General features: G+C 36.6%; 3 protein-coding genes across 3 annotated transcripts; all 3 read right to left on the bottom strand.

Moving 5' to 3' along the window:
• Window positions 1-535: 535 nt before the first annotated feature.
• Window positions 536-4,164, bottom strand: LOC104118726 (E3 ubiquitin-protein ligase RMA3-like). The gene is made up of 2 exons (XM_009630057.4): window positions 4,005-4,164; window positions 536-1,390 (listed from the first exon to the last, which is right to left on the bottom strand). Exon 2 carries the CDS (start codon window positions 1,383-1,385, stop codon window positions 630-632), a length of 756 nt encoding a protein of 251 aa, XP_009628352.1. The 5' UTR covers window positions 1,386-1,390; window positions 4,005-4,164; the 3' UTR covers window positions 536-629.
• A 1,651-nt stretch (window positions 4,165-5,815) lies between these two features.
• LOC104118727 (uncharacterized) lies at window positions 5,816-9,506 on the bottom strand. Its single transcript, XM_009630058.4, has 2 exons — window positions 9,152-9,506; window positions 5,816-6,353 (listed from the first exon to the last, which is right to left on the bottom strand). Exons 1-2 carry the CDS (start codon window positions 9,387-9,389, stop codon window positions 6,040-6,042), a joined length of 552 nt encoding a protein of 183 aa, XP_009628353.1. The 5' UTR covers window positions 9,390-9,506; the 3' UTR covers window positions 5,816-6,039.
• Window positions 9,507-10,227: 721 nt separating this feature from the next.
• Window positions 10,228-20,336, bottom strand: LOC104118729 (3-deoxy-manno-octulosonate cytidylyltransferase, mitochondrial-like). The gene is made up of 8 exons (XM_070182000.1): window positions 19,988-20,336; window positions 18,861-18,906; window positions 18,607-18,693; window positions 18,388-18,512; window positions 11,487-11,626; window positions 11,347-11,398; window positions 11,142-11,252; window positions 10,228-10,855 (listed from the first exon to the last, which is right to left on the bottom strand). The coding sequence occupies exons 1-8, from the start codon at window positions 20,213-20,215 to the stop codon at window positions 10,763-10,765; spliced, it is 882 nt and encodes a 293-aa protein (XP_070038101.1). The 5' UTR covers window positions 20,216-20,336; the 3' UTR covers window positions 10,228-10,762.
• Window positions 20,337-21,304: the final 968 nt, after the last annotated feature.

Raw genomic sequence — 21,304 nt, 5'->3', positions numbered from 1 at the left:
AAGGGCAGCCCACTACACAAAGCGTCTCGCGTTTACGCAGGGTTCAGGGAAGAGTCGCACCTCTAGACGGTGTAATATTTTAAAGGCAGTCCAGTACACGAAGCATCTCGCATTTACGCAAGAATTAGGGAAGGGCCGCACCCCTAGAGGGTGTAATGTAAGCAGCCTAGCATGATACAAGCATCAGTGGCTGATTCCAGACTATGTCAGCTGGCATTGTTGGTTCTAAATCCGAATAAACAATGAGATTTTGCGATATCTTGATGAGCAACATAAAACTAGTGTCTAGTCATTTATAATGAATCTTCGTAATAATGAATGCGTTGTTGTATCGGGTATGTATAAGTATCCAACACAATTTTTACTAATTTTCTCATATATTTCAAAGACTTCACACAGATATCTATATTCATATCACACTCTAGTTCGAGCAATAATTAGCATATAAACTGTGTGGATAGGCCATAGAAAGATAAAAGCAACCTTTGCAAATTGCAAGGTATAGAGCCTATTCTGTTTAATCACTATAAGTCTGTTTATATTTTTTACTATCAACTACATTCCCGACTGCTGATAAGCACAGTCACCTTTGTACATTTGTACAGTGATGAAGAACATAATAATAATAATTAGAATAGGAGAAGGCACAAGATGAAGCAACAGAAGAGAAAGATGGATACTCTGTTAAGAGACTTGTCCACCTGCATTTCTTGCCTTCTCATTCTAGAGCTACCATTTCCCGGTATGGGGTAAGAGCCTGGATAAGGATATGAAAACGAACTTGCATCCGAGCCCCCCAACATCCTCGTAAGGAACATTTCTCCAAACATCACAACCATAGGGCTGAATAGCCTAGTCATCGCAGCGCCTCCAACGCTAGATGGAGCTATAGCCGAAAAGCCACCAAAAGCGGGGGGATAATACAAAGAAGTGTGATGAAGTTGTTGATGAACGTGAGAAGTTGGTGATGATGTATTGACTTGTGTGGTTGTCCAAATGGCTGGAGGACGGCGAGGTATGGCCACATCAACTTGAGACTCGTTGGATTCGTATTCTTTTGATGATGTCCCACGGCCATAGAGAGGTACAAGTGAGGAGTTTGAGATATGAGCTTTGCAGACTGGACATTTAGGTGTCTCTTCTGATCCAGCTGTAGAGTTCTCAACTTGAAGCCACTTGTAAATGCACGGCCAGCAGTAGAGGTGACCGCAGAGGGTGACTACAGGATCATGTGCTGAATCGAGACAAATGTTGCAATCAAAACACCCCATTGTACTTCCATTGTTTGTTGTTGGAACAGGAACTGAGTTCCTCGTTTTAAGTGAAACGCCTTCATCAGATCCAAAACTGATTATAGGTTCACCAAAAGATTGTTCTAGATCCATAGAATCTGTTAAAACGACAAAAAATCACAAATATATCAATCACCTAACGATATTCCTTCGAAAATCATCTAAGAAATCACATGAAAATAAAGAGCTGGTTTTCACACATTTGAACTTTGAGAATACATGACGACAGGAGCCACGGCTATGTCTATGTTACATGAAGTTTCTCATTTAATGTCAAATACAGTGGATACTTACACAACTATATCGATACATGCGCCATAATTTAGTCTATGTAATATAGGGCTATACTTCCATAACTGGGAAAGGCACCATATAAAGAAACCATATATCTTTACCAGCATAGCTACATTTCTTTTTGCCTGTCCTCTTCGAACCAGATTAGTACAAAATTAAGTTAGTAAAAAGGGCAGCATGGTGTACTAAGCTCCTGTTATGCGCGGGGTCCGGGGAAGGGCCGGACCACAAGGGTCTATTATACGCAGCCTTACCCTGCATTCCTGCAAGAGGCTGTTTCCACGGCTCGAACCCGTGACCTCTTAGTAGCTACTAGTATTTATAATCACAAAGATGTTGGCATTTGTTCCCAAAAGATTCAAATAGATAATCACTAGATTAGTCATTAGACTACGCTCCACTTGGATTCATCACTTTTTCTTTAAATTCCTCCGGAATGTGTTTGAGCGTACGTGCATTTCTCTCTCCCACTCAATACTTAAATAATAGCTCCTACCTGTACTCCTGAATCTCAATTCTGTTTTCGTTTAACTATTTCCAACAATGCCCAAGGACATAAAATTTATGAGTGGAGACTTATTATTATGCTACAAGAATGAAACTGGCATGTTACATTTTTTGAAGTACCACAATCTGACAGGAAGCTTAAATCATTAATTTCAGTAAGCTGCACAGAGGCAATTCAAATAATCTAAATATGTATGCTCAGTACACCAACCTAGAATAGCAGCAAATCAGAATTTTAAGCAAAATTTTCTGAATGTATGCCAAAACAGAAGCACGAAAAAGTAAGTGCAAATGACAAGGAGCCACGATTAAGATCTTCATGAATGAAAAGGAGCCTATGGCAACAAATATAGAATAATGAGACTTTAATAAAATTAAATGCACCACACATTTTCCCCATTAAAAAAGGGATGTCAAGAACCGAACTTCAAAATTTTCAGAAGTTTGTAAACTACTCCCTCCGTTCCGATTATGTGAACCTATTTCCTTTTTGGTCCGTTCAAAAAAGAATGACCCCTTTTTAAATTTGGAAACAATTTAGCTTAAACTTCCAATTCTACCCTAATGAGAAGTTTTTATAACCACACAAACACTCCGGACCCCTTTTTGACTTGTTTAGAACCATAAATTCCAAAAATCTTCATTTTTTCTTAAACTTCGTGCCCAGTCAAACAGGTTCATATAAATTGGAACGGAGGGAGTATTACGCAGCATTTGATTTGGATTCATGATCATATTTTCATTCTTTTGAGGTTAAATTTTTTTCTTTTAAGGATCAGAAGATGGGGATTTTGAGGTGGTGGAGGTAGTGTAACTGACTGCAAAGGAAGCTCGGGAAAGAAGCAGAAAAGGTGAAGAAAAGCCAAGTTAACTAAAATTTCTACCATCAGAAATGTTAATTTCAACAAAAGATAGCTCAACGAAGATTTATCCCGAAATGGAAGGAAAATTGCAATTCCACATCGTCCATTCCTTGGAGGGGGATAACTTATGTGAGAAACATTGTCTCGCGGCAAATGAAAAGAAAAGCAACCTATTTTATAAAGCAGTAAAATTATTGACAATTGCTCTAGTAAATTAAGCATGCGTTAACCTTGGCCATTGAAAATAAAGCTTAAAAATGATCTCAAGCTTGAAAGTACATTAAGACGAGATTAATCACGACATAAATAACGAAGCAGAAAAAATTCAACTAATCACTTACAGCTCAATCTCAAACTAGTTAGAGTTGACTTAACATTCCTTTATATCCATTTAGCTTTATTCAGATCCATTTCATTTAAATTCTAAATAATTTACATTAATTTCCCTTATAATACTGTAATCAATTGATGACACCATATCCCCTGGCCACTGAAATAAAAACGCCTATAAACGATTTCAAGCATGAAAATACACATCAAACGAGATCAATCACCACGCAAATCACGAAGCCAAGAGTTCAACAATAAATCCTCTATACTCATTTTGCTTTATTTGGATCCGTTTCTTTCCAATAACAAATAATTTATCTCCTAAGCCAAATTAGACATTCTTATACAACGAAAGGAATTTTCTAATTGCCAAATTTATCCTACACATTATATATACAAGTTTCGACTTTATTTGCATTATACTCTATTCTTACATATGAAGCCAGGGGCGGAGCTAGAAGCCTCAATACTGGTTCGACCTAACAAGTTAACTTTTGCTCAAACAGCGACGTTTGTATTAAAAAATTCATTAAATATGAATAATTATTAAATTTAAAACCCAGTTATTAGCACTTAAAGTTTTCGTTCTAATATCTAGAACCCATAACGTTGAAATTCTGACTTCGCCTATGTATGAACCAAAAGATTAACAGAAAATAAAATCAAGGAAACCACGAAACAAACAGAACATTAACAGAATACAATGCGAATAATGTACCGGCGCGTGGGAGAACGGAAGAGTGGACGGCGATTGAATCGCGTGGAGGAGGAGACTAACAACGGCGAGTCTTAAAAAAAGTGTCGTCGGAAGTGATTTTGGAGGAGAAATTAAAGCTATGAAGGAAGAAATTGGAGAGCAATGTAGCAACGAATGGGGTGTGAATTATTTGGGGTTAGTATTTAAAAACAGTAAAATGTTTTTCTCAACCGCAAAAGGGAGAGAAATATGGGTTGACACGTGAAAAGGGAGGCGCGTGTGGGCGGTTTTTTCTCTTGGAGTTACACGTGGCCTTATGCTACACGCGCTTAGATCTGATCCTTTTTATGGAGAACACACTTTTATCAACATAATGTTTTAGAGAAGTAACATTTGACGTGTAAATATCATTTGACTATTATATACAAAATTATCCAAAAAATATTTTATCATTATTATAACATATGAAAAAAATTAAATTTAAAATTTCAGAAGGTATAGTTTACTAATTAAAAATTAAAGAAAGCTGATTTTTTTCATCTAAATAGATTTTCAATTGTTTTCGAACAATGGAGAATGAAAAACTTACACTTTAATACGTCTTCTTCAAATTAAACCTTATACAAGATGAAGAACTTTTGTCCAAAGGAATAAAAACATATTTAAAGATCTTTCAAAGAAATAAAATATTTAATTATATATTCACGTAATTTGTCCTAAGTGGTGTATTAAAATTTTTAAATATTTGATCAAAATCTATAATTGGAATTAATTATCCATCTGTTTTACTCACTTTACATGACATTATTACAATTAGGTGAATGAACATCTTTTTCTTTGACCACAACTTTTCCATTTTCTAACAATACTTTTATTGTAAGAAGTTGTATGTAATTTTTAGTACTACTTTTTATCTAGTTCCTAGTTATGTAAAAACAATTAGAAAAAAGATTGATAAATCACCTATCAGAAATAAGACCAAAAATAAGTCTTTATTATAGGGGTTTTTTTTTCACTTTTAACCCACGCCAGAAACTACTTACGTTTGATAGTCGAAAAAGTTTATAAAATTTATATAATTTTTGTATATAACATGCAACATGTATATATACAAAAAATATTATTTATTTTAACTATTATTTTGAAAGCGTCTGTGCATTATCATTTTTCCTCTATTTTATTTTTTATACTCTGGCATCACCGTAGGTCGCTTTTTGATCTCGCGGCCTAACAGGAGATCGCTTTTCGAAAAGCATAGGTTTGAAAATTAGATGTAATGTTAATTAAGATGGTGAAAATAGCATAAGTGGAATTTGGTGCTCTAGTCTGTTGTTTCTATTTATGCACTATGCATAAAACCAATATACTTGCGACAAAAATTTAAATATATTTGATGATTACTAAAAATAAACAAATATTAAATTTAAATTCATAATTTCAAAAGTAAAATAAGTTCAGCTAGAAATCTTCAAGGTTAAACCCATCAAATTTAAATCCTAATCATCCCTTTGCATATAACTCAGCAATGATTAGATAAAACAACAATAATAACAAACCCAGTGAAATCCGACAAATGGAGTATGGGGAGAGTAGTATGTACGCGACCTTACCCCTACCCTGGGAAGGTAGAGAAGTTGTTTCGGATAGACCTCGGCTCAAAAAAGATGAAAAGAAACAATAGAAATATCAACAACCACGGCCACTGATAGATACAACAGACCCCAAAAATTACATGTAGAAGTTTTTAGTTAGAAGCATACCTGATGCCATGTTCTGCAATAACAAACACAAGGATCCTTCTAAAGGAATATGTAGCACAGAATACAAGTGAATTTCAGACGTGAAAGAAATTCAATTACTAACATTTTCTTTTTGACGAGTAACATTCGGTTACTAATGTAATGCAAAAGTGAGAGGAGAGGAATGTATATCCGCAATCTATACAGAAGCATTTCAGGTTTATTCAGAATATTCTACCTGTGTTGAAGGCAAAGAGAGAATATATAAAGAAGAGAAACAGCTAAATTCCCATAATCTATATTTGCATTGCACCATTTTACAAGAACTTCTCTATGCTGGTGGTCAATGTCGTTTTGGGAACTGCGCCAATGACTGCATCTTTCTTCTCTCCGTCCTTGAAAATCATGACAGTCGGAATACTTCGGATTCCATATTCGCTTGCTGTTGAGGGGCTTTCATCTGTATTCAGCTGGAAGAACTTAAACTTGCCAGCGTATTCCTGTGATAGTTCACCAATGACGGGGTGAATCATTCGGCATGGACCACACCAGGGAGCCCAAAATTCGACCAAGACAGGTAAATCGGACTCAATTACAAGTGATTTCCATGTTTTGTCGGTAACAGCAGGCACTGCATTTTCCATGAACCATGTTAGACAAAAAAACAAAAACTGATAAACGATGGGAGTGCGACAGAAGCAATGCTTTTAGGAAGAAATCATGTTATGAATCATGCTAATATTAGAGCGACCTAAAACTGAGAAATAATATGAAATTTAACTGGAGATAGCTGATGCATTGAATATGTCAATATCTTATTAAGTTAGGCCTAAGAGAAAATTTACAACATCCAATCTCATTTTTTTCAACTACGGATTATTCTAGATACTAGTGCAATGGCGCGTATTATTTGCACAAAAGCATAAGCAATGCTTCCCACTTCACCGAAAAACAAAGCCCCCCCACAAAGTCAACAGCACACATTTCCGACGTCTGAACACAAGGCCAAAGAAAAGGCACACATAACATATTGCATGAATGCTTTTACTCAATAGGCGTTTGAAAGTTGACACATAAGCTTGAGACAATACAAGCTTCTATGTTGTTCCAAACATACCTCATCATGAGTCCTCAGAAGCTAATGAGTATAAATGAATGAAGGTTAGCAAATTTCCAGGCAAAATATCATAGAGCCCCCCTTAGATGTCTTTGACATACAACTTAGGCTTGACTGGGTACTTCTATTTTTGCTGCTGCTATGAAATTGTTGGCGTCCAAACGTACCATAGCTATTTCCCCTTGGGAAAGAAAGACAACAAAAAGAAATGTAAATAAGACAGAGTTAAGAAAGCTGCAGCTGCAAGGACGGTTCTCGAAGCCGGGGGTGGGGTGAAGGGCTCAATGACCAAAGGTTTGGGAAGGAGCTGGATGTTGGAAAGAATACACTTGGCAGCCAGATAAGTAGGGTGAAGTTGTGAAAGAAAGATACATCCAATCTTTCTTCTTCTAAGTTTTCCCTCTTTTATCCTTTTTCAAAGATTATTACTTTACTTAGTTAATGGGCTTTTGAATTCAGATTTGACTGTTTGAAACAGCTATCTGCCCAATCTTCAAATCAGAGATTACAAGACAATGACGAGCTCAATATCCAAAAAAGAAATAGCTCACGCTCATTTATTGTATGAAGCTAGTCATGACTCAACTAAATAGCAAAAACAAGTAACCAACTCCCAGAAAGCGCACAAGTAAACCAGAAGAAAAGCCAAATTAATTCAGATACACATTACCAAATAAATTTATCTCGAGAAAATAAATGTAAAGAATTCCAACGATATCTGATTAGTAATACAGCGGAAGCTCTCAGTTTAGTTAGAACGAGATGCTTAAGTCACTTAAATATTGAACAAATGTTTTGGAAACAAAAATATTTCTAGTTTGCCTCAACTTCTGTTCCTAAACAGACAGATTTACCCTTCAATAATGCAGTTTTGAATGGTCTGGAACTGGTTTATACAGATATTTAAATGTAGATTGTGTTTTGTATAGCTTCCTGCAAACCGTTTTCTTTGATAGAATCATTCTTTAGTCTGTGGTTGTCTTATAAAAGAAATTTTTCCTCCAAAAGGGAAAAATGGCGTCTAAGTTGTGTCATTTTCCTTTCCACATAATATCATTTACTTCAACAGAACTTCTAATACTTTATTATTTGTATTTGCATAATACTGGCATAAGATGAGTTTTAATGGAGTCACGTGGTCAGTGAGGATGCCGACCTCAACTTGTTTGGGACTAAGGCCTAGTTGTTATTGTTGTATATTATTATAACTTTATTATCACTTCAACTGTCAACATTCAATACTCAAAAAATATCATCAAATCACTATCGTCATGCGTTATCTTCCACCTCAAAGTATAGCTTCTCATAAAGTGTTTTTTCTTGATAAAATCATTTTTCCCGTCTTTGGTTATCTTATTTTTAAAAATAATTCTCAACATTGTCCACCAAAAGGTAAAAATTGCTTTCTAAGTTGAGTCATTTTCCATTACATATGTTCCAACTCTTGCTCCATATCATTTACTTCAATTGTCAACATCGAATATGCAAAAAATATCACCAAATCACTATCATCATACCTCTATCTTCTACATCGTAATTATCATAGCTCATCCAGTTCTATACCCAATCAAAAACTGAAATATCACGGAGAAAATGATTTCTCAAAGTACAACATATTTTTACATGAAAAAATACTCATTTGTCCTAATTTATGTGGCACGCCCTCATCTTTTGTCCCAGACAAAATGACATTTTTTATCTTTGAAAATAATTTAACTTTAAAATTTTCATTTTACCATTAATGAAATGATTTATAGTCATTCAAATGTCTACAAATCGTTTTAGACCACAACTTTCAAAAGTCTTTTTTTTTTTTCATATTAAACTTAGTGCCTAGTCTAAAACCACCACATAAAGAAGGAGAGAGTATAACCCGTGCTGGCTATAGGGTAAGGCGACTAAAGCAATTTGCTTTGGGCATCAATATTTGAAGACCCCAAAATATGTTATACATAATTTATAAAATTATTACTTAGAAAAAGATCTAAAATTTCATTCCAAGTAGCATTATTTTTAACTTTGAATATTTCTTAAAACAATACCCAAGCCTCGGTATGTATAGTTACTTGAACAGCAGGTGAATGGTCGAGATGTGTGCAAAATGACCCGAATAAAACTTCCACTAAAAGTTCAAACAATAGCAATATGTACAAATTTTATTGAACATATTTAATGCATCTTATTAAGGTTGGGCTTTAGGGCACCAATTTTATTGAGCTGCCAAAAAAGTTGTTCTAGGCCTGGAGAATCACAATTAGAAACAATTATCCGTCATTAAGTAGTGAAATTGACGAGAAGAAAGAGAGAAACACCTTGAACAGCAGTTTCCTGAGCTTCACAGACGATTCGTCCACCACGGCGAACAGAATATGAAGTTGAGCTGAGTGAAACTGGAGACCGACTCTGTTGGACCTTAAGACCTCTGAATTGAGAAAAATTAACGGAGGAACGACGACCGGAGAATGAATTGGAATCTGCAATAGGAGCCAAACGCGCCGAAGACAAAGCGGAGGCGCGTGGAACTGCGATGGTTTCCAACACACCAGCCATTGAAATAGTAGAGAGAGAAAGAGTGAATAACGGCGATGTGTAAGAGAGAAAGAGTGAATGAGAGTGAGGTCTGTGGTTCAGTGGAGTTTGTTTTGTTTTTCGTGAGATTTCACATGATACGAATATGCGTTCGTTAGATAAATGGGATGAGGATCAGAACTCCACGTGATTCGCACGTGATTTTTTATATATACTTCCAAAAATTATATTTTCGGGGGGTAGAATATTTTTCGAGAAAATATCTTCAATGAAATTATCTTTCTGTTCTTGCTTGCCATATTACCAAAATTATTATAGGCATAAATCTTTAACAGGCATGTGATCTTATTCGGTTATTACTTATTCACACTTGTCTTAACTCTCAATTGATGTCAAATAATGCATACTTGAAAATGCATTTCACTCTCACACGAATTATTCTTTGTCATAAGTTTTTCATGTCTTTTGAATATTTTAAATTATTAAATATTATGACTTATAATACTTTTTTATATAGTTTTCAAATATAAAAAATTTATTTGAAAAAGTTTTAAAATATTCAAATATATAGTCAAAATTAAGAAGTTTGAATCTCGAAAAATAAAAAAATATTACATAAATTGAGATAGAGGGAGTAACATATTTTCTCAAAATATATAATCTCTTGGCTACATTTGCGTTTGGAATATACTGCTGCTAGCTAAATGGTTTTCAGTTCGTTCAAAGGCAGGGACAAGCCATTACAAACGGTCTTATTTTGGAGATTTATTTTAGAGTCAACAGAAAAACTAGTATAGCAAAAAGTTGCCTGCCTTATATCACTTTTATTTGCATAATATTACAGCACACAACGCAAAAATAAGCTCAAATGCATTCAAATATTTCCAATGACAAAACAAAGCAGAAAATATTGTTCAAACTCATGGAAGATACAACAATAAACAATCCCGACAAGTTTTATCTCTAAATAGCATTCAGGAACAGCCCTCGACCTCAACTATGGTCATAGACAGAGAGGGCTTGTCGACAAAATCTAGACTTCAACCAATTAAAGAATAAGAATACACAACCTTACCACAGCAATGAATACCTAAGTGAAACATACACATCATAGAAAACTAAATATGAACTATTTGCAGGATTGATACATACAGCCTCTCTACCTTCACAAGGTAAGGCTGCATACCCTCTACCCTCCCTAGATTGCACTTGTGGGATTACATTGGGTATGTTGTTGTTGTTGTTGATACAGTAAGTTCCTATTTCTTTTTCTTCACAAAAATAACTCTGAAAGACAAATGACGTGTTAATTCAAAGTGCAAATGGAAACCAAAGAACTCCACCTTTATAGCTCTAGGAGTCGCATAAGTTATCAAAAAATAACTCTCTTTGCTCTAAGCCAAGTTTCTCTCACGCATGAACCGCTCTATCTTCTCTACATCTTCCGGGGTGTCAACGCCATGAGTCTCATGGTCAACTTTTATGACCTGCAGAAAGAAGAAAAAAAGATCCATGCAGTATTGCAGTTACATAACAACTTTCTGACAAAGAAGAATCACAAGAGGAAAAGCAAACCGACAGAATGTACAGAATAAATTAGTAGACAAAAGGCTGCAACATTTGCCGCATATTTGAAATTCTTATTAACCTTTCTAACAATCTTTCTTCCTTTGTTTTGTTTGGTTAACTATAGATTCATCTAGAAATATATTTCCCCAGTCATTTAAACAGATACTCAACATAGGGATGTGCAAACTGAGGAGAGAATGTTACCTTCATTTTGTATCCATTCTCAAGGACCTTCAGCTGTTCAAGATCTTCTTCTAGTTGCAATGGTGTTGGTGTCAGTTCTGGATATATCTTCAGGAACTTTGTATCATAGCTCTAGAATGAAATAAGAGACACTGTATCATTCGATCAAATAAAGTTACGTGGAAAAGCTAGCTGATAGGTGAACTAAAATTGTACTACTAGATACCTGGATCCCGAGGTGCAGCAAGTAAGGAAACTGAGGATTAACCTTGCCTGACCTGAATGTATGGAAAAGCTGATTAGGTTCTATAACGGAAGATATAACCAGCCATTGCAACAGGCTTTTTAAGAGAAAAAGGGACTAACTTGTTATAAGGGATAAGCCCTCGCGAAAAATATATTGCATAACCAAGATTGTCAACCACACATTTTACACGATTTGGATCATATGCATCCTCAGGCTTCAAGGACGTCACAGCAGTGCTAAAGACTGCATCTGGTGCAGCCTGCACGAATCATAGAGTAATGCTATTAGTCATTTTAAGGCAAAAAATACAAAGTTGTGGAGGGAGGAGATTCAGTTAGAGAATTCTCATACAAAGTAAACTCCACTTTTCAAAAAGCAGTATGATATGATCAGTGACGAAACAAGGAAATTCAACAAGGGTGTTCAAACCTTTGCCAGTGGGCTATGTAAGGGTGTTCAAAGTCTATTTTTAATCAATAACAAGTAATATTTTAACTTATACGGAGTATAATTTTCCGGCGAAGGGTGGTCAGTTGACCACCCTTGGAGGAACGTAGCTTCGCCCCTGGATATGATATCCAATTTCATGGCCAATTAGCTCCCTAATATTCATAGCTAACTGTAAAAGATGATACCCTATAATACCTAGATTGTTGGGAATAAACTCCCTACAAAAATAATATTCACAATAATAAAAGCGGAATAATAACGTAGCACCGAGATACGGTAATTAACAAGAATAAAAGAGTGACAACGACACCAAAATTTTTACGTGGAAAATCCTTTTGAATAAGGGAAAAACCACGGCCCTGAGAGGAGCAACTGATATCAATATAGCAAGGAATTTTACACTTTGTAGGTCCGAGTAAAATACTCCAAAGACCACTACAATACTCAAAAGAAATAACCCTCTTTTGATATTCTCACCTTACTACAATATCGCTCATTCTCTATTTTTCTCACAGACTATTTTTTTATACCTTGTCTGTGAAACCTCACTCTTTCTTTCTCTCTTTGTTGGTGTGTATTACAATGAGAGCAAGACACCTATTTATAGTGTTTAGGATTGCTTCATTAATGTCATCAATGATATCATGAGTTTGGCAAGAGTCAAATATTCAATGTGAAATCAAAGAAATATTTGCCATAAAATCTTCCTTACTATTCCTTTAGCTGGCTTGACAATTCAAAGCCAAAAGGAAGATGTCTTCCTTACACATGGGATGAACCCATCAAATCTCCCCCTCCAGTCCCATGCACCTGAAGGAGGTAACTCAAGTTTTTCATATAGAGTTCATGCCGACAAGTTCTTTGCACAATTCGAACTTGTCTCTTGGTACCACCTTGGTCAGCATATCTGCGGGATTCTCACTTGTAGAAATCTTCAAGACTTTTAGAGATTCATTCTCTACCATTTCTCGAATCCAGTGATATCTCAAGTCGATGTGTTTGGTCCTTGCATGGTACATGGAGTTCTTGCTAAGGTCTATTGCACTTTGACTGTCACAATAGACGACATACTTCTTCTGATGCAAGCCAAGCTCTTGAAGGAACCGTTTCAACCATATCATCTCCTTGCCAGCTTCAGTAGCGGCAATATACTCCGCTTCAGTTGTAGAGAGTGCGACACACTTCTGCAACCTTGACTGCCATGATATAGCTCCCCCTGAAAATGTAAACAAATATCCAGTAGTGGATTTTCTATTATCAATGTCACTTGCCATATCAGCATCTGTATAGCCCTTCAAGATTGGTTCAGATCCTCCAAAGCACAAACAATCTCCCGTGGTACCTCTCAGGTACCTGAGTATCCACTTGACTGCTTCCCAATGTTCCTTTCCAGGATTTTCAAGGAATCTGCTAACAACACCAACTGCATGAGCAATATCAGGTCTGGTGCATACCATTGCATACATCAAGCTTCCGACTGCTGAAGAATAAGGAACTTTAGCCATGTTCCCTTTCTCCTCCACACTTGTAGGACACATCTTCTTGCTCAACTTTAGATGACTAGCAAGAGGTGTGCTTACTGGCTTAGTATTCTTCATATTGAAGCGTTCCATTACACGTTCAATGTACTTTTCCAGAGACAGACACAACTTTCTGCTTATTCGCTCTCGAACTATCTCCATACCCAAAATTTGTTGTGCTGGGCCCAAGTCCTTTGTATCAAATGACTTGGACAAATCTCCCTTCAACTTTGCGATGAGCCCCTTGTCTTTTCCTACAATTAACATGTCATCCACATACAACAACAATATAATAAAGTTATTTTCAGAAAATCTTTTGAAGTATACGCATGGATCAGAATATGTCTTTGTGTAAGTTTGACTTTTCATGAATGAGTCAAACTTCTTGTACCACTGCCTTGGTGCCTGCTTCAACCCATAAAGACTCTTATTCAGTTTGCACACCATGTATTTCCTTTCAGCTACTTCAAATCCTTCTGGCTGCTCCATATAGATCTCCTCTTCCAAATCTCCGTGAAGAAATGCATTTCTTCACGTCCAACTGCTCCACTTCAAGATCTAGGCTAGCTGCTAAGCTCAAGATTGTTCGAATAGAAGTCATTTTGACAACAGGTGAGAAAATTTCGTCAAAATCAATACCTTTGTTTTGCTCGAAGCCTTTTATCACCAATCGAGCTTTGTATCTGACCAGCTTGCCATTTCCATCTTTCTTGAGTTTAAAGACCCACTTACATTTGAGTGGTCTTTTACCCTTTGGAAGTTCAACCAGCTTGAACGTGCCATTTTTCTGCAAAGATTCCATCTCCTCTTGCATGGCTTTCATCCACTGGTTCTTTTCTGGATGGGACATCACCTTTTTAAGACTTTTTGGCTCCCCCTCATCACTGATGAGGACATACTCCGTGGAAGGGTACCTGCATGACTCTACCCTTGGCCTTTCTGATCTCTTCAGAGGTTGAGGTTGTTCTTCTCCCAGAGTGGGGTGATTCACTTGATCGACATCATCATCAAGTTGTTCCCCCTGCTCAATAACCTCACCAGGTTGCTCCCCCTGTTAGAAGTAAAGGAATAGTAACAAGGTTAGGAATAATACCATTCTTGGCCTTCTCTGACATATCATCAGCAGTTCCAACTTCATTTTCTCGGAAGACTACATCTCTGCTTCTGATGACCTTCTTCTTTACGGGATCCCACAATCTGTATCCGAATTTTATTCATCTCCATATCCAATGAATATGCAAGGAACAAATTTATCATCCAGTTTTGTTCTCTACTCCTTTGGTACATGTGCAAAAGCTTTGCAACTGAACACCTTCACATGCGAGTAGGACACCTCCTTGTTGGTCCAAACTCTCTCTGGGATGTCAAACGCCAACGGAACTGATGGACTCATATTGATCAGGTAACATGCTGTTTGAACTGCTTCACCCCAGAATAACTTAGGCAGTTTAGCCATTCTGAGCATGCTTCTCACCTTCTCCACAATGGTGCGGTTCATCTTTTCGGCTACGCCATTGTGTTGTGGGGTTCCAGGATCTGTCTTTTCATGTCTGATCCCATGGTTCGAACAGTACTCTTCAAATTCCCTTGAAGTGTACTCACCTCCATTGTCACTTTGGAGACGCTTTAGCTTTTGGCTTGTCTCCCTTTCCACCATAGCATGAAACTTCTGGAAAACTTGAAACACCTGATCTTTGGTTTTCAAAATATAAACCTATAATTTTCGTGAAGCATCATCAATAAAAGTAACAAAATATTTGTTACCGCCCATCGATTCAATTTCCATTGGACTACAAACATCAGAATATACCAAATCAAGTATATTCAATTTTCTTTCAGACGATGTCTGAAATGAGACTCTATGCTGCTTACCAAATAAACAGTAGTTACAGGGTTTTACCGTTGTACCTTTGGCATAAGAAATGAGTGATTTCTTGGCAAGAATCTGCAATCCCTTCTCGCTCATATGACCCATCCTTTTGTGCCACAAATATGCAGAACGCGTTCAATTCACCTTGGCATATTTCTGCATTTGTCCTGTACAATGTGCCACGAGCAACTCCCTTTACAATCACCAATGATCCCTTGGTGAGTCTCCATTTTTTATTTGCAAAATAGTTCTCGTATCCATCTCGGTCTAAAGCAATTCTAGAGATCAAGTTCATCCGCAAATCAGGTACATGTCGCACGTCCTTCAGAACCAATATGCATCCGACATTTGTCTTGATACAAATGTCACCAATCCCCGCAATCTTTGGGTAACTTGTGTTACCCATTCTCACAAGGCCGAAATCACCTGCTACATATCTGCAAAAAAGATCTCTTACCGGTGTGGCATGGTAAGATGTTGTATCAATCACTCATTCCGACTCTGGACCTGATAAGTGCATGCATTCCTCTTCCTCATTTATACAAAGGACAACATTATTATTGTTTTGCACCATGGCGGCTGTGTTGTCGTCATTCTTCTGGCCACTAGTTTCACCTTTGCCCTTTCTTGGATTTGGGCAATCTCGTTTGAAGTGACCTGGTTGATCACAATTGTAGCAATTTCTAGCTCTTGATTTGGATCAGTTCTTAGATTTCCCACGAGCTCCGGATCTACCATAGTTGCTCGAACTCCTTTGATAATTCCTGCCTCTATCTTCTGTGATGAGAGCATGTCCTTGATTTTCAGGCTTCTTTCTCATCTTCTCATTGAGTAAAAGAGCCGATGTGACATCTTTCAACTCAATGGTAGTCTTACCGTGCAGGGTGGTTGTTGCCAGATTATCGTACGAAGATGGCAACGAGTTCAACAACAAGATGGCTTTATCTTTTTCCTCGATTTTCACTCCGAGATTGGCGAGCTGTGTGATTAGTCCGTTAAACACATTTAAATGTGACAAAAAATTCGTACCTTCACCCATGTGTAGGGCGTATAGTTGCTTCTTCAGGTACAATTTATTTGTTAGCATTTTGGACATGTATAGGCTTTCCAACCTTGCCCAAATGCCATGTGCAGTGTATTCATCAATGATGTTATTTACCACATCATCTGATAAATGCAACTTGATTGCACTAGCAGCCCTTTCATCCAAGTCAGCCCAATCCTCACCTTTCATGGTATCAGGCATTTTAGCATCAACATCTAGTACCTTGTGTAATCTATGTTGGATGAGCAGATCTCTCATCCTTCTTTGCCATGTTGAGAAACCGCTATCTCCGTTAAATTTTGCTATCTCGTACTTTACTCCGGACATTTTTGTTTTTCACCGAGTATAGTACTACCGACAGTGAATAGTATTCTTGTGAACGAGCAGAACTTATGCTCTGATACCAGTTGTTGGGAATAAACCCCCTACAGAAATATTATTCACAGTAATAAAAGCGGAATAATAACGTAACACCGAGATACGGTAACTAACAAGAATAAAAGAGTGACAACGACACCAAAATTTTTACGTGGAAAATCCTTTTGAATAAGGGAAAAACCACGGCCCTGAGAGGAGCAACTGATATCACTATAGCAAGGAATTTTACACTTTGTAGGTTCGAGTAAAATACTCCAAAGACCACTACAACACTCAAAATAAATAACTCTCTTTTGATATTCTCACCTTACTACAATATCGCTCACTCTCTATTTTTCTCACAGACTATTTTCTTATACCTTGTCTGTGAAACCTCACTCTTTCTTTCTCTCTTTGTTGGTGTGTATTACAATGAGAGCAAGACACCTATTTATAGTGTTTAGGATTGCTTCATTGACGTCATCAATGATATCATGAGTTTGGCAAGAGTCAAATATTCAATGTGAAACCAAAGAAATATTTGCCATAAAATCTTCCTTACTATTCCTTTAGTTGGCTTGACAATTCAAAGCCAAAAGGAAAATGTCTTCCTTACACATGGGATGGACCCATCATAGATAATATGCTAATTAAAAATATATCTATGGGAAACAGCCACAAACCGGCAAAGAGGCAACTTTTTGGTGACTAAGAGTTTATGCTCGTTATTGTCTAAGTTCTTTAGCCAATTCGGATTTACATCTCGGGGTTAAACGTCCATGCTGCTCCCTACTTCCCAGTTCCTTTTACAGATCTACATCCTAATTGAACAGTCCCTAGAGAATTGTCATTTCTACATAAATGGTAAAGAATGCCAACCCAAAGAAATTATACTAACTAGAAAATATCTTTACTTTGGACTATATTGTCCTAAATTTGATGTCGTACTCAGAAATTACAATTTTCCTCAGTCAATCTCAAAAACTCCACACATACCTCATTAAAACTTGGACTTAGTGGCCCGTTTAACACATCCCTTCCTAAATCTCCATACTCATACTAACTCACATAATACATGATGGACAGAATAGCTGATAAGAGCCCAAAAATATGTAGCTTCACGTTCAACTAATACAAACCCTGCTATATATTTTGGTGTTCCAAGTCAACATAATAGTATATTCACCTAAGAACTACTTGGGTGTGCCAGAATGGTATATCTATTTTGGTTGAACATGGAGATTGAGGAAATAAAATATGAATGAGCTCTTTTTCCTTCAAAAAGAGGAATGGCTATTTTACGTAGTTAGATATCTTTCAAATAATAGCTAGTATATGAGAAAGCGAATAAGGATCTTCCCTGCCCCAAAAATTAAGTGAAATTTTACTGGAGTAAATACAAAGACCGAACAAGATGTAGCACTAAAATTTGTAGTAAGAAACAATCAGAGAAGAAAATGAATACTGACTCATGTTTCCAGTTATTAGCAAGGAGACAGAAAAAGCGGACCTTTTAACAGCCCAAGGAGTGTTGTACTAAGAAAGAAAGGTGATCTCAAGTTCGGTGCATCAAAATATGGAGCAATAGGTTAAATGTATTGAACGCTTGACTGACACTGAATATAAATTAAACAATCAGTGAGAGGGGAGAGCTGGCTAGTGTATTTACATTTTACAGGGGAAAAACAAGCGACTATCTGTAGTCTCCAAGAAACTAATTCCAGAGTATAACAACAATTCTTATCATCACTAAGGAAAAAACAAGAAAGGAAAATTACCTGCAGGGCTTTGACAATACCATCTATTATTTCAGGTTCAATAAGAGGTTCATCTCCTTGTATATTAACAGCAATGTCATACTTCTTACCAAGCTTTTCAAGAGCTTCGGTACAACGCTCAGTTCCTACAAATTAACAACCAAGCATCAGCTATTCAAAAACAGAAATTTCCAGAAGTTGCAAAATAAGTATGTAGAAAATAAATGGTATTTTGTTTACCATTTCTACATGATTCAGCAGTCATTATCACTTCAGCACCGAAACTCCGACAGCACTCAGCTATCTTTTCATCATCTGTTGCCACAACTGTCAAACAACAAACCAAATAAGCACATGCAATAACCCTCTTCCAAAACTGCACCCACCGCAATCTTTTTTTTTCCTTTTTAGGGGAGCAGGGGCCGTGGTGGATGTGGGAGGGAAAAGTAGGCTTGGTTATAAAGGCAGTCAAGCCAGGTCAAATGGATACATACCAACTTGATCCAATGTCTCAGCAAGCTTTGCCCTTTCCCATGTTCTCTGCGAATAAGATTTTGAATATGGTGGAAGGTGTCAGTTTCTTTTAGAAAAAAATGGTGATAATTACACTGCTGAATCAAAGCTTCACCCAAGGGTACATGGAAAAAAGAGAGAAATCGCTTGCATATGGCATATAAGTTCCCAAAATTTGCAACTTCCTGAAAAGTTTGAAGCAGATATTTGGGATCTTAATATTGCCATAAGGAAAGCACCTTGCAAGAGCAATAAATGGATCTAGAAACTTCATACCTGACAATATCAGATCCCTTAGTTTTAATTATTCAAAGCAAACTTATAATTACTCAGTACCGACATCACTTCAGGTATTCAGGTGAAAACTGATGTTTCGATTGTAACATTTATTCGTATTCTATGTTTCCTTTGGCATTAGTAGTTTGCACAGTATTCTTTTCTCAATTTGACAAATCACTGCTTCAGTTTTATCTTTGATACATTGATAGTGGATAAGTGGCAATTAATGGTACCCTATTGCTATGCCACTGTAGAATCAGAAAGTACAAAAATTCTCGAATTGCAACCAGGACGGGCACAAGAACTAAAAATATTATGAGAAGCTCTTATCAAAAGGATTTGACCTCTCCTGGACCTAGAGCCTTAAAATCAGAACAAGGTAAAGGTCGGGCACTACTTCCTTGTTGAAGTATCTCATTCTACGTAATTGGAACAAATCTCTCATTTTGCATATGTGCCTCATTTTACTCTCCATTTCACCACTCCAATCAAAGGTGGAACTAAGTAGAGTAAACAGGGTTCAACTGAATCCCCTTTGTCGGAAAACTACACCGTACAAATAGGGTAAAAATGAATTTTTATTATTATTACATGTAAGTTGTTGAATCCCGTTGACATGAAGAAAAATTTGAGTGCACCGGTAAAGGGGGTGGTTCAAAAGTTTCTTTAGATCATAGTTTATGCATTCGGACTTAGTATAAATATGAAAATATTTTTTTTTTTAAATAAATAACTCGAGCTGAAGTTAATTATGAATATGATCACACGATTTACATTCTAGTTGAGCTCCCAAGTAAGGAAACAAAAGCATGGGGAGCAATAGGAGTACCTGGATCATGGGCTTGCCGAGAATTTGAACGAGGGGTTTCCCTTGGAATCGAGTAGAAGCAAAACGGGCGGGTATGATGCCTATGACCCGGCTTCGAAACTTGCTGGATCGGGCGAGGTAAGAGCGAGCGCCGAGAGCTACTGCTACTGCAGCTCCCACAGCTAAACTGTGAAGGATCCATGATTTTGTGGAGCTAGAGGATGACGATGATGAGCTGCAGATCGACATCGGCAATGTGCTTTTCCGGTTTTCAGTTTTCCCAGCGCGAAAGTTGAGAGTAGTTAGATAAATTGGGAATTTGTCGGTGTTTATTTCAGCGAGGAAAGTTGAAGACTGACTGTTACTTGTTGGAGTGAGCTAACTTGCAAAGTGCACTATTGCAATATAGAAGTTTAGAGAAAAGAACCAAAATAGTCCACTATCTTTGGACTTTAACTCGAACTAGTCCTAATTCTTTTACACGGAGCACTAATAGTCCACATTCTTTAATAAAGTGGTACACTATTAGTCTTCATGTCCTAGAAAATGAGTGGTTATCATTTATTTTTCCTTGTTTGGTTTGTGAGCGACAAACTTTTTTCGAAATTTTTTTTCTAGTGTTTGTTTAAAGAGTAAAAAATAGTTTTTTGAAAATTTTTAATGCTACTTTTCTTACCCTCCCTCCCCCTTATCCCAAATTCCCATGTTTCTCGTGCTCCCCTTCCCTCTCCCCTCCTCTCCCCCCAACCCCAATTACCCAACATTTTTAAAACTCTATTTTCTTCAAGAATTTAATTAATCTTTTAAAAATTTACACAAAATCAAAAGGACTAATGTGTTGCTTTACCTTTTCTCGCAAAAACAATTTTGAAATTTGTGTTACACAACTAAAAAGAAAATACTTTTTTTTTGGTTGAAAAAGAAAGTATTCTTTCTACAACATGAAAAAAAGTATTCATTTTGTTAAAATGAAAGAAAATACTTTTTCTATATCATGAAAAGAAAATACTTTTTGCTACATTATTTTGTTGAAATGAAAGAAACTACTTTTTCTACATCATAAAAAGAAGAAGAATTAACTCAAATAGCCGCCTGCCTAACTGCTTAAACTAAAAATAGCCTGTGGAGGTATAATATATGTATATTTTATGTATTATATGTGTATAATTATGTATAATCTATGTATATGCCTAGAAAATGTAAACAGTAAAGAAAAGTTTGAAGAAAAGGGTGTGAAAGGTTGAAGAAAAGTTTTGGAAAATATTTTTCCTTCTCTCGACAGGGAAAATATTTTCCTCCAATTTGAGAAAAATGAGTTCATGAGGAAAATATTTTCCA

This window comes from Nicotiana tomentosiformis, chromosome 8 (genome assembly GCF_000390325.3).
Source record: "Nicotiana tomentosiformis chromosome 8, ASM39032v3, whole genome shotgun sequence".
NCBI lineage: Eukaryota > Viridiplantae > Streptophyta > Magnoliopsida > Solanales > Solanaceae > Nicotiana > Nicotiana tomentosiformis.
Note: the sequence above shows the minus strand (reverse complement) of the source record. Positions and strands in the feature narration are given on the sequence as shown.

Bases quoted from the DNA above. Each gene is read 5' to 3' on its own strand.
- LOC104118726 (XM_009630057.4), bottom strand. From the start codon at position 1,385: ATGGATCTAGAACAATCTTTTGGTGAACCTATAATCAGTTTTGGATCT.
- LOC104118727 (XM_009630058.4), bottom strand. From the start codon at position 9,389: ATGGCTGGTGTGTTGGAAACCATCGCAGTTCCACGCGCCTCCGCTTTG. The intron at 6,354-9,151 runs GTGTTTCTCTCT...TGGAAAATGCAG, and splicing joins TCAGGAAACTGCTGTTCAAG to TGCCTGCTGTTACCGACAAA.
- LOC104118729 (XM_070182000.1), bottom strand. From the start codon at position 20,215: ATGTCGATCTGCAGCTCATCATCGTCATCCTCTAGCTCCACAAAATCA. The intron at 18,694-18,860 runs GTATGTATCCAT...GTTGTTTGACAG, and splicing joins TGAGACATTGGATCAAGTTG to TTGTGGCAACAGATGATGAA. The intron at 18,513-18,606 runs GTAAACAAAATA...GTTAATTTGTAG, and splicing joins TGCTGAATCATGTAGAAATG to GAACTGAGCGTTGTACCGAA.